Genomic DNA, 13135 nt, shown 5'->3' with positions numbered 1-13135 from the left:
CTGGCCCAGCCCTGGTTGCTGAGGGCTTTGGAGGAGGAAACCACTAGATGGGAGATCTGTGTCACTCTACCTTTGAAACAAATAAAATAAACATAATATTTAATTTGCAAATGTTTTCTTTATATTTTAATGGCATCTTTTGATAGGAAACAATTTTTACTTTTTAGAAAAGTTATAATGTATTTATTTGAGAGACAGTAAGTCTGCATGTGTATTTTTTTCTGATGATTCATTCCCCAAGTGCCTTGAAAAGCCAGAGCTGAAGCAAGGAACTGGGAATTCAATTCAGATCTCCTATGAATGTGGCAGACACCCAATAACTTGAGCCAGTACCCATGCTGCCCAGGATCTACATTAGCAGGAAACTGGAGCCAGAGCTTGGTATCAAACCCATAAACTCTGATTATGCAGTGTGAACATCTTGATCTTAACAAGACAAATGTTTGCCCTCACATCATAATTTTAATGAAATTCAATTTATCAGTTTGTTTTGCCATTAACTGTACTCTTGATGTCAAGTCCTAAGAAACCTTTGCAAGATATACTCCTATGTTTTCTCCTGGAATACTTAGTCTTTACTCTTATATTTCAGTCTGATATATATATATATATATATATATATATATATATGGATCAATTTGTATATATGAAGGCTCTAAAATCCTACTGTTGTACATGAATTTCCAATGTCTGAACACTTTTTATTATAAACACTGTGATTTTCCCCAATTGAATTTTCATGGTACTTTTGTAGAAAAATAGACTGTACATATATGGGTTTATTTCTGAACACACAAGTGGGCTCTAATAATCTGTACCTATGTTTGTGTTCTAACTCTCTTTATTGTACCTTTATAGTAAGTTTTGAAATTAAGTAGTATAACTTTTCCAAGTTTGTTCCTGTTTTTAAAAATCTCTTTTCTCTATTTTAAGTCCTTTGTAATTATGTATAAATTTTAGCAGAAGCATATGAATTTTTCTATTAAATAGCCAGCTAGAATTTAATTGGGATTTAGTTGAGCCTGTAATTCAATTTGAAGGGAATTGGTATCTTAATCATGAATCTTCTAACCCATAAAGGGAACATGGCTTGTTTCTTCCTTTATTTAAATATTATACAATGTATTTCAGTCTGATTTTATAGTTCTTAATTTATCATTCTTAAACTATTTTACAAAATGGATTTCTAGGTATTTAATAATTTTCAGACTCTTATGAATAAAACTGTTTTCTTATTTTCTGATTGCTGCTTGGAAGTCTTATAGACATACAGTTGATTTTTGCACAGTATCTTTTTTTTTTTTATTGTTAATTATTTTGCATTATGTGACAGTTTCATAGGCTCTGGGAATCCCCCCCTCCCTCCCCCTCCCCTCCCCCCGGTGGATTCCTCCACCTTGATGCAGTATTACAGTTCAAATTCAATCAAGATTCTTTCATTGCAAACATATCCCCCCCCCCCAAAAAAAAATGTTCTGCACCTAAAATGTTGACATATATCTTGTTAGAGTTACAAGCCAGTCTGGATTATCCTAAAATCTGCCAAGATCAGCAAAATTTTACTTCAACACAACAACTGGCTAAATACTAAGATGAAATGGACACGAAACAGCTGAATGGTGCCTTATGGCCATTTTAAGGTATAGAGCAGCCGGTCCTGTATATGAACTAAAATTGAAATGTCAATGAGCTAATCATAGATTTTTGCACAGTATCTTATAGCCTGTGACAAAAATATTTTAGTAGTTTTAATGGTTTTATTATAGGGACCTTGAAATTTTCTACATAAACACTCATGTGTCGTATGAATAAAGACCATTTTACTTCTTCTTTTCCACCTGAAGACCATATTTTTGGCTTCCTTGTATTGTCTAGTACAGGGGTAGGAAACATCCGTCCTCTGGGCTATAAAAGCCCTGTAATATCCTTTGGTCTGAACCTACCAAAGCAACTGCTGGTGGGAGTTGAAATTCAATAAATCTATAGCATGCTAAATTTTCTTTAAAAGATGTGTTAATTATTTGAAAGGCAGAGTTTTAAAGAGAAAAGGGCAGGGAGAGAATCTTCCATGTGCTGTTTCACTCTGTGAACAGTCCCAACAGCTGGAGCTGGGCTGATCCAAAAGCAGGAGTTAGGAGCTTGTTACATGTCTCCCAAGTGGGTGGCTGTCTTTCACTGGTTTCTCAACCTGTTAGCATGGAGGTGGCACAGTCAGGCTTTGAACTGGGTCCCTGTGGGATGCTGGCATCACAGTAGTGGCTTTATTCACTACACCATAGTTCCAGCCCCAGCAGGATAGTTTTTATGTTGATAATTGTGTATGGACCATAAGCAATGTTATAAATATACAAATGGCCCGCGACAGGAAACAACGTTCCTACCCCTGGTCTAGAACTTTTGTTACAGTCTTCAGTTAAAGTGAGGAAAACTAATGTTCTTTTTTTTTAATAAAAGGAAAAATTTATTCATTTTTTATTGGAAAACAGATTTATGGAGAGAAAGAGAAACAAAGATCTTCCATCTGTTGGTTCATCCCCAATTGGCCACAATGGCCAGAGCTGAGCTAATCTGAAGCCAAGAGCTTCTTCTGGGTATCCTATGCAGATACAGGGTCCCAAGGCTTTGGGCCATCCTCTAGTGCTTTCCTAGACCACAGGCAGGAAGCTGAATGGGAAGTGGAGAGCCAAGACATGAACGGGTGCCCATATGGGATCCCAGTGCTTGCAGGGGTGGGAATTAACCAATTGAGCCATTGTGCCACACCCAAAAACTAATATTCCTGCATTTTTCTCATCGTAGAGGAACAGATTCAGTTAACTATTATGTATAATGTGAGCTGTAGGTTCTGTATACGTGCTCTTTGACAGCGTATTACTTTACCATGTGTGCTATAATTATTCCATACATTGGGAGAGCTAAACAGTTCTAGAAGTTAGAATTTCTGAAATCGTGGTGCTGGCAGGGCTGTATTTCTTTTAAAGGGCCTAGAGTGAACTTTGCACAGCTCCTCAAGGCCAGCTGTGTTCTTTGATTCATGTTGTATTACATACATTGCTCCAACTTCTGCATCTATCATCACATCTCCTATCCTATCTCTGACCTTCCTGCTTCCTTGTTTAAGGACTGTTGGGATTACATTGTGCCTACCTGCATAATCTAAGATAGCCTCCTTAACTCAGTATCCTTAACTTAAACATGGCTATAGAGTCTCTTTTGCCATGAAGATAGGGGTTTGATATTTGTTTAAATGCTCCAAAGTACCAACTTTTTGTTTTGTTGATTTTCTCTTCTTTTGTGTTTTCTGTTGTATTGATTCATTGTCATTTATTTCCTTCTTCTTGCTTTATGTTTACTCTGTCTGGTTTTCTTAGGAGCTCAGGTTACAAATTTGAAAACATTCTTCCTTTCTGATAGTCATTTAGCTCCATTTCTCTCTGCGCATTACTTTAGCTGCATCCATACACTTTAGTGTGTCATGTTTCCATTTTCACTCAATTCAAACATGTTTTTGAATTTCCCGTGAGAGCTCTTTGATTAATGATTATCTCTAAGTATGTTGCTTAATTTCTAGATATTTGTGTTATCTCATACTTTGTGTTTTCAGTCTCTTCACATTTTTTGAAGCATACTGCCACTTTAGGTCCTCAAAGTATTATCATTTGATAGATTGCCTTACTTTCTTTAGATCTTCACTCGGATGTCAGCTAATCAATGAGATCTATCCAGATCAGCATTAAGATTACAAACATCATTGCTGCTACCTCCTGCTTCTTCCTATCTTGCTGGATTCTGGTGTTTTTTTTTTTTCATAGCATTCACATCCTTCTAACATTAGTTTAGCAGCTGTATAAAAGTAGATCTCTTTATTAATCTACTCCTTTTAGCCTAGAATAATACCTGGTTCATATTGCTGATCAAATATATGTCTATATAAATAAATATAAAGGTATATATACAAAAATATATAATTTTTCTACTATATGCATTAGTGTATTCACTCAGTTCTGTTTGGTCTGTAACTGCACAACTCAAGCACACTATAAAAAGATCCTGGAAAAAGAAAATTAAAGTTTAGTTTTATAAAAAAATGAAATCCATACATAGATGTTTCATAATATACATTTTACACAATTTTAAAGGTGTTTCATATTTATGGACTTGAAAAATGTTTTGCACCAAAATAAACTTATCTTTTAATTCCACTTTTCACTATCCTTTTGAAATGTCTTCTTACATATGGCATTATTCTTTGTCATCTCTACCAGTATGTCAGTTTTCTACTAGGATCTCATTGCCTTCTTATAGTTTTCTGAATCCTACCTAAATATGGCTAAGTACTTTTGCATACATTGTTGGCTATGTGAATTTCCTCTTTTATACAACTTCTCTTTAATATCCCCTCCATTTTCCTGATGGTTTTCCATTGTTTCTTAAAGATTTCCAGGAACTATATTTTCTGGATTTACGTTCACTATTGGTTATTCATTTAGCAAATACCTGTTTGTATTCTATGACTTTTTTCCTCATCTTTTCATGACATTGTTGATAAACAAAAGTTCTTAATTTTTATGTAGTTGATTTATCTATTTTTATCTGTAATGTTGAGTTCTTTCTGGGGAATTTTTGGATCTTAAGAAATGTTTTTGTACTCTTATGCCTTGCTGGTGGAAATACAGAATATTTTAACTCCTACAGAGTGGAATTTAGCAATATATAGGGAAATTACCTACACATATACCGTTTGTCTCAGCAATTCCACTTCTTATAGTATATTTCTAATACATACTGTCTAAATACCAAAGCTTTTTAAGAGCGTTATTCATAATAGCATAAGACCAAAGTGTGTCATTAGGAGAGTAGTTGAGTAAACTATTTGCATCCATACAATGGAGTACTGTGCAATGTAAAAAGAAAGAAGAGCTCCACATATTAATATACAATTATCAATAGTTTACATTGTTAAATACATAGTTTACATTGTTAAAAATTGTAAGTACTATAACAGTGTTTATACATTACCTTTCATGTAGGAGAGAACTGTAACTAATGAAATATATATAAATATATGTATGTATGTATGTATGCTTATTTGCTTATATTTTCAAAAAGAAACAGTGGAGTCATAAGCCAAACCTTAAAATTAAGATATTGTTTATGGGGAAGGAAGAGAATGGGATGAAGGGAACAGAGATGGAAGTGAAACTTCTGTGAAGATACTGCATAAAAGTTTTCACTATAGATCCACGTAAATATTTTACATAATTAAACTGTTAGTCGAGGAGGGGAAAAAATCCTTAGAATTCCGTAACAACCTGAAAGAAATGATCCTAAAAAAAAAAAATAAAGCATAACCACACAGAAGATTCAGTTAGAGTGATTTTAAAGCCGTAATTGTATATTCCTAATGGGTTATATTCTAAGGGCAAAGGAATTGCGAAGAAACGTAAAAATGCCTTTGGTGGTTTTTATTGTTGATAGTCATGATTGCATTAACATTTTAAAATTCTTTAAGTGTATTGTAGGAAGAAGCTAGTGAGTATTTTTACTAATATTATTAAGAATAACCAATATTTTAAGTTTATGAGGAAAGAGATATAAATCTAACATCAAAATGTTTAAGTAGGAACCTTGCAAACTTATGTTTGAATTGGAAATATTAATATGGTTCATGATTTATTTTCCTCAAAAAATTTCCTGTGTTCAATCAGAAGGCCTGGAAGCAACGGTGACTCAACAATGTTAAGCGTGCCTGGAAACACACAGTGGTGTCTAGACACCACTTCTCTCTAGAAGAAATTACAAGTCCTTGGAGATAGTATAACGTATTTGGGTTTGTGTGAGATGAACACAGGGTATCTTAATTTGCCAGAAAATCAGTAAACAATACAAGAAGTGATTTGAAGGGGATTCTCCTGGTCCTAGGTAGTTTGACCACGGAAAATAATTATTACATTTAATTGAAACACATGTAATATAGGAAAACACATGTTCTCATAATTATACCAAAAATAAGCTTTGGACATTTCTAAGGTACTAACTCATTTTTCTCGTAACTGATAAATAATGGGGTGGGGAGAATCAAGCATGATTGTTTGAATGAAAGAAGTCAAATAGTTGGTGACGGTAAGTTCATTATAGAATTGTACATAATAGATACCAACGAAATAATGGAAATAAGAAAGCCCCACCTTGCAAGTCTTAATAAATTAATAGATCTTGGTAATGATCATCAGTGGATGTAAAATCCCTTAGGCTAGAGGTAAATGAAAAAATTTCATAATGAAAAGATGAGACTAATGCTGCATCAATCTGTGTATCAGTTTCAGCATCACTAAAAATGCAGCCAGCAAACAGGGTGTGTGTTATGCCATGATGTGATATAAAGTCCACATCTGTGAAGGATTCTTGCCTAACAATATTGAACCTGAATTTACCCTATAGATCAGTACTGTCCAATGCAGCTTTCTACAGTGATATAAATAGTTTTTATTTCTTCTCTCCAGTGTGATATCCACTAGACACATGTGGCTACTGAACACTTAAAATGTTGAAACTTTAAGAAATTGATGTTAAAAATTAATTCAAATAAATATATGTGGCCAGTGAATACTGTATTAGCTAGCATCATTCTAGAATTAACTGCCAGGAAACAGGGGATTGAGGACTAAGTTTAAAAATACCATAAAGAAATAATTGATACTATCCATTTGTTCATAGAACAAATTTAGTTTCTCTAATAAATCAATAAATGGGAAAGGAAGTGAGCTGGAAGGGTGGAAAGGAAGTACACTGTTAGAATAAGAGACAAAGAGACTTAAAAGATAGTAACAGCCAAAGGCCAGCTTAAATCCCAGATTGAATAACCAAATATAAAAATTTATCTTTGAGATAATCAGGGTAATTTGATTATGAACTTAAAGTTAGATGTTACTAAAGAGTTACTATTAATGTTGTGAAGTATGATATTGCCATACTGGTTACATTTTTAAAATGTTCTTATCAGTTAGCAATGCTTATAAGAGGTTATCTTAAAAAGTTTTTGCAAAAAATGGAATTAAATTATTATTTGGGGTACTAAAAATGTTTGAGATTTATGCATAGTTTTGTCATACTATGTATTTTTATGAACTTTTTGAATACCTCTCATGTTCTTGAATTTCAAAAATTCTTGCACCACAGTAAACTTTAATTCCATTACCCACAAACTTTCTGAAATACTCTCATATTTGCATGATCCTGAGAGTCCTAGTCATGCTTCTCGCCACACTGTGGTTCTAGCCTCGCCTGAGATGTACTACAAAAAGCTGTACACTATTCTCATTTGTCACAGGTTGTGAAGAATTGCCCTAGCAGTTTCTGTCTATGAGATCCAGGATTGAATTTTTATTAATTTGTCAAAGGCTGTATTGGTAGGTTTTGTAGAACTTCGCTATCTCTTTGTCTTGATCCAGATGAACCCCATAAGAAGATCAAAGGTGATCCCATGAACAACCTGGAAAATTTTTACCACGAGATGATAATGAAAAAACGTCTTGAAGAGTTCCAACTTATGAGAGGTGAACCCTTTGCTTCCCACTCACTGGTCTCAGCCTCCTCAGTGGGAGGTAGTGGCACAGCTGAGAACCCATCATTTCTCAAGGACGAGGGAAAACAGGCAGCACAGGGTAAAGGTCCAGGTCTCCATGTGGCAAAAGTTATTGATTTTTCACCTGAGCAGTGTCGGACTGGGCCTAAGAAGCTGACGCAGCCGATAAAATTTGTCCCAGAAGATGAGATCCAGAGAAATCGTTTATCAGAGGAAGAGATCCGCAAAATCCCTATGTTTTCTTCATATAATCCAGGGGAGCCAAACAAGGTATAGGCCAAATTAAGACAAACAACATGGGTTGTTTTCATTTTTATTTACCTCTACTGAAAGTGATACTCTTAAAACTGCCTTTGGTTTTTTTACCAAGGAATCATGACACAAGCACAGTGATTATGTTTGTCCTTGACCTTGGCTATTCATTCTCTGTTTATCACAATAACTAGCATATTTTCTATGATATTCTTCCTGCCTTTGTAAGTTTCTAAACTACCTTTAGAATTTTAAAGGCATCTGGATGAGACTCATCCATACCCATTAGAAATTCTGATTTGACATTAAAGTGGCTTCTGATTTCCTGAGCTAGTAATAATCAAGCAATATTCATGGGACATCATGGTTGTTAACCAAATTGTTACTGGAATTAATAAATTAGTTGACCCTTGATTGTGAGTAGGGTTTGCTTTTACCACAAGTTTCTCTTCAGGATGCTCCACCTAGTGTTCATGTAACATATGATTTAGATTGCATTGGCAAAACATTAAACTGAGAACATAGGCCCTCTAAGGCTTTAATATATTGGCAAACATAACTGAATAATTATCATCTTTGTCTTATTAACCAAATAATTTAATGTGCATACTATACTAGAGTACTCCAAAAATTGATGTCAAATGGAATTTAAAGATAAATTACATTCTCTGAATTTTTTTGAAAATCACTCATATGTTACATCTGGAATGGAAAACGCCTTTATTGTGTCATGCAAAGAAATAACGTAAGCTGCTGGAACATGTACTTTGTTTTATCTCATTTCAAAAAACAAATAATAATGTCAATCTGTGATTCCTGCTGAATTTTTCTAAAAAGCCACGGTAGGTAAGGAATATTGAAAAATTGCTTTGTTTCATAGAATTTCTGATATGTTCTTGCTCGTTCTTCAAGAATAGCAGCATTTTTTTTTACTTTTTCTTAGGAAATATTATGAATACACCAAAAGCTATGTCACACACCTGTGTACCCAGCCAGGCACTTTAATCAGTTCTTAATGGTTTCCGTATTTCCTTAATTTAAAAAATAGCAAACCACTGTAGTTATACCTGAAGACTTCCACATATCCCTCACCAATCTTGTTCTTCCTCTTTCCTCTTTCCTGCTTGCTCCTTCCTCCATGCCAGATAAATACACTGTTTTGAATTTGTCATTTCCAATTGTCATGCACATTTATATATTTTGTACTATATATCCCTATGCATACAGTCCCCAGGTTACAATAAATTAGGTTACAATATTTTTGGACATTACATTGGAACAGAAGGAATATGCATTTAGTAGAATTGGTATTTTGGATTTTGAATTTTAATCTTTTCCAGGGGTATAATGATATGCAGTGCTATACTCCCTGGTGATGCTGGGCAGTACAGTGGCAGTGAGCCCCCGCTCGATCAGCCGTGTGATCTTGAGGATTAACAACCAATCCTCTATAGTATGCTGTGCTGCTAAGCTAAAATGGGTGGTAGGTCAAGTGTAGTAAATGCAGTTTTTACCTCCAATATTTTCAATTTACAATGGGTTTATCACATCATAACCCCACTAGAAGTTGAGGAGCTCTAGTGAACATAGTATTCTGCACATTTTTAAAAATATTTTCAGCTTATTTATTTATTTATTTATTTATTTGATTGCAAAGGCAAATTTACAGAGAAAAGGAGAAACATGTTTACTCCCTAAGTCGTCGCAATGGCCAGAGCTGAGCCAATCCGAAGCCAGGAGTCTGGAGCTTCTTCCAGGTCTCCCAAATGGTTCAGGGTCCCAAGGCTTTGGACCATATGCTATTGCTTTCCCAGACACAAACAGGGAGCTGGATGGGAAGTAGAGCAGCTGGGACATGAACCGTCCCCCATATGGGATCACGGGTGCATGCAAGGCGAAGATTTAGCCACTAGGCTATTGTGACATACCCAGTACTGTGCACATTTTTGAAACTACATATTCTTTTTACACTCACTTTTTTTGACTTAGTGTATGTAATACTTTACAGTTTATTTCAAGTGTTACAAGAAGTAAATAATGTAGCATTGCAGAGATACACCATAATCCATTTTCCAGTTTCCTCAAGATTTGTCCTTTCCATTATTTCAGTGTCACAGATAATCCTGCAACAAACATTACTACACATTCTTTATTATACATATCCAAGAGTTTCTCTAGGACAGAAAAATTAGGTTGGTAACAATATATATGTGTGTCTATATAAGATTTATGTTTGAGTTACGGTGTGAGATACAGTTCTTCCAGTAGATCTCAGGTTGGGAAAGAAAATGTTGTATTGCAGTGATTCTCAAATGTTACTGTGCATCAGAATCACTTCAGGGACATAAAACAATGGCAAAACTGGTATTTGGTCTTGATTAAGAAGTCATTTAGGATGCCCAGGCCCCATATTTGAGTTCCTGGATTTGAGTCCTAATTTCACCTTCCTGGTAGTACATACCCTTGAAGGCAACAGGTTATGGCTCAACTAGTAGAATCCATGCCACCATGAGGGAGGCCTGGCCCATCCCTAGCAAATGGGAGATCTCTCTCTCTCTCTCTTTTGCTCACTTTCATTCTTGCTCTCCCACCCTCCTTTTCAAATAAATACAATAATGCAATAAAGAAGGAAAAGGTTTTTAGAAATACAGGTCATTGGGCTTAACTCCCAGAATTATTGACCCCATAACTCTACAGTGGGCCTGAAAATTTGCATTTCCAGCACAGTCTCAGAAGATGCTGCTAGTCAGATTATGATACTTTAAGAATCAATTTTCTAAGTTGTATACCTAGGAGTGGAATTACTAAGATGTAAGATATGTGTCTTCAGCTTTAAATGAGCAGGATTTCAGAGATCCACTTTGATCCTAGCCAAGACTTTGTAACATTAGACTGTTTGTTTTGCACAGTTGCTTTTAAAGGTATCTCATTGTTTTACTATGTATGTCCCTGATTTTAAGTGAACTTATGTAGATACTGATCATTTTTATTAGGCTCCAGCAACCCTCTGTGAATTAACTGTTCCACACCTTTGCCCTTTTCTAGATCATTTTCCCTATGTGTTCTATTTATTTAAAATATTACTTTTTTTTTTTATAATCCATTTTATTGTATTGTTGTTGACAATCTTTACATAGTTAACTATAGTTGAAGGAAAATCAAGAAAGAGAAGAAAAAAAGAAAAAAAAAAAGGTTCAGGGGGATAGGGAGGTGGGCAATGCTATTATGTCCATATTGTTTCCATCATGTATCTGAGGTAAAAGGGGATATTGAGGGAGAAGCCCCACCCGGTTTCCCGCCCACCCCAAGTCCCGAATGTGGGGCATGCTCTGAGATATGTGCTCAAGTGGAGTTAATAGTTCTCCAGTTATGAGTCACTGCCAGTTTCGCTCGATGAGGTGGTCCACTGATTGATATGGTCCATCATGAAGTCTCCATTTGTCCCATATTTCGCTGCCAACATGTAGCTGAGATGAATGATTGTCCTATTCTGTCTTCTGTCTTTTCTTGGTTAGAATTCTGAGTCCAGCAGTTCAAGTGGGGAGATCTCCAAAGATACTTTGAGGTATTCCCAGACCAGATTCTTGTATGTTCTAGCAAGCACAGGGCCCGGCACAGTCCATCACCCTGATCAGCTGGTGGTTGCAATTGCTGTGTTGGTTCTGTTTTCAGTAATAATTGGCAAACCAGGGTAGGGGGCAGGCTTGGTGGGGGTTATTGTGGGTCGCCCCGACTAGGCTGCAGCTCCCACTGGTTGATGTAAGGGCCGAACCAGACTGGACTGCAACACCCATTGGTTCCAGTGCAACTCGGGACTGAAAACAGAATAAAATATTACTTTTTAAGGATTTATTTATTTGTTTTAGGAACATCATGACAGCACCTGGCATTATAGCAGAATGGTTGCCTGTGACATTGATGTCTCATATCAGAACATCAGTTCAAATAGTACTGCTGTGCTTATGGTCCATCTACCTGCTGGTGTGCCTGGGAGTCTGTCAAAAAATGGCCCAAGTGCTTGGGCCCCTGTTGCCCATATAAAACACCTACACAAAGTTCCAGGTTCCTGGTCCTGGCCCAATGGCAGGCATTGTGGCCATTTATGAAGTGAACCAGCAGATGGAAGATCTCTTTTTCTGTGTGTCTTCCCACCCTGCTCTGTCACTCTGCCTTTAAAGTAAAATAAATCTTTAAGAAAGGACATCATAGCAATACTTAGTGAAGTTGAAGATGATCGTACCGTATAAATCAGCAGTATCACTCATAGATAACTATCAACATGCATGTTCATCATTAGGAGAATAAAGCATGGCATATGCATAAAAGAATAATATACAGTAGAGAAAATTTAGACCATTGAATTATAAGAATCAGTATAGATGAAATCAATGAGCATAACTTCAATTTCAAAAAAAACCTAGTTGCCAACGTCTAGTTTTAGCTCCAACATGTAAAGTTTTTGGAAATCATAACTTTGCATTTTACAGCAAGAAAAAAAAATCAACAAACTGAAACTCAATGACTCTTCTTGGAACCATTAGAAAATCGAAGCCACAGGGCAAACTGCAACCCTGAAATCTTGGGAGACAAGTGATTACAGAAAATTACATCTCAGGCCTGCCTATTGGGAACAGAAGGCACTGGAGCCATTAACTGGTAGGAGCACTTAAGCAGTAACTTGAACAAATTGCTTAAGGTAGAGTGTAAACTAGCAGAGCACTGACAAACTCCTGGGAGATGCACTCTCAAGCGAACACTTACATCTTCATTGCTTTTGCCTAAGGTAAAGGGCTAAAGGAAAAGTCCTGTTTGTAGCTCAGGGAGTTGAAAAGTGATCATTTTGAGGTATAGTCAGAACTTGGTCAAGACAACCAAGGGCTACCCAGCAAGGCCAACAACTTCACCAAAGCCTTATCTAACTCCAGGCCCATCTTGTTTTGTTATATTAGTTAATAGAGATAGGCAAAAAAAAAAAAAAAAAAGAAAGCTGTGAAACCCTTGTGAAGGTTACAAGCTGGTGACACTAAAAGACTGACACTTGATTGTGTGGTTACAGAGTCCTTCTGCTTCCCTCATACCTTACCACCAAACCACCAGGGCTGCAGTATGGTCACTGTGGGTTATCGCTGAAATATCTGCAAAGTTCACACTTTATTTAAAGAGTTTGTAGGGAAACCCAAAGGAAGCAAGAGAGATGAAAACAGAAAAATTTGAAACTTCTCGCTACAACTAGACCAGACATTAAGCACAGCCCAACTTCTGGAGAGATTAACATGAAGCCCCATGCCAGGTAGGGGT

The 13135-nt window shown here is 36.0% G+C and overlaps 1 protein-coding gene across 2 annotated transcripts in view; it reads left to right on the top strand.

The window, feature by feature from the left end:
• Positions 1 to 13135, top strand: part of RBM41 (RNA binding motif protein 41) — a 48083-nt gene that overhangs the window by 23996 nt on the left and 10952 nt on the right. Inside the window, exon 7 of one of the 2 annotated variants that reach the window (XM_058658689.1) lies at positions 7401 to 7855. In XM_058658689.1, coding sequence (XP_058514672.1) covers positions 7401 to 7855 — 455 coding nt within the window. The remainder of the gene's footprint in view (positions 1 to 7400; positions 7856 to 13135) is intronic. The other variant, XM_004590170.3, reaches the window with a different exon arrangement.

This window comes from Ochotona princeps, chromosome X (genome assembly GCF_030435755.1).
Source record: "Ochotona princeps isolate mOchPri1 chromosome X, mOchPri1.hap1, whole genome shotgun sequence".
Lineage (NCBI taxonomy): Eukaryota > Metazoa > Chordata > Mammalia > Lagomorpha > Ochotonidae > Ochotona > Ochotona princeps.
The sequence above is the reverse complement of the archived record's forward strand: the minus strand, read 5'-3'. Positions and strand labels throughout refer to the sequence as shown.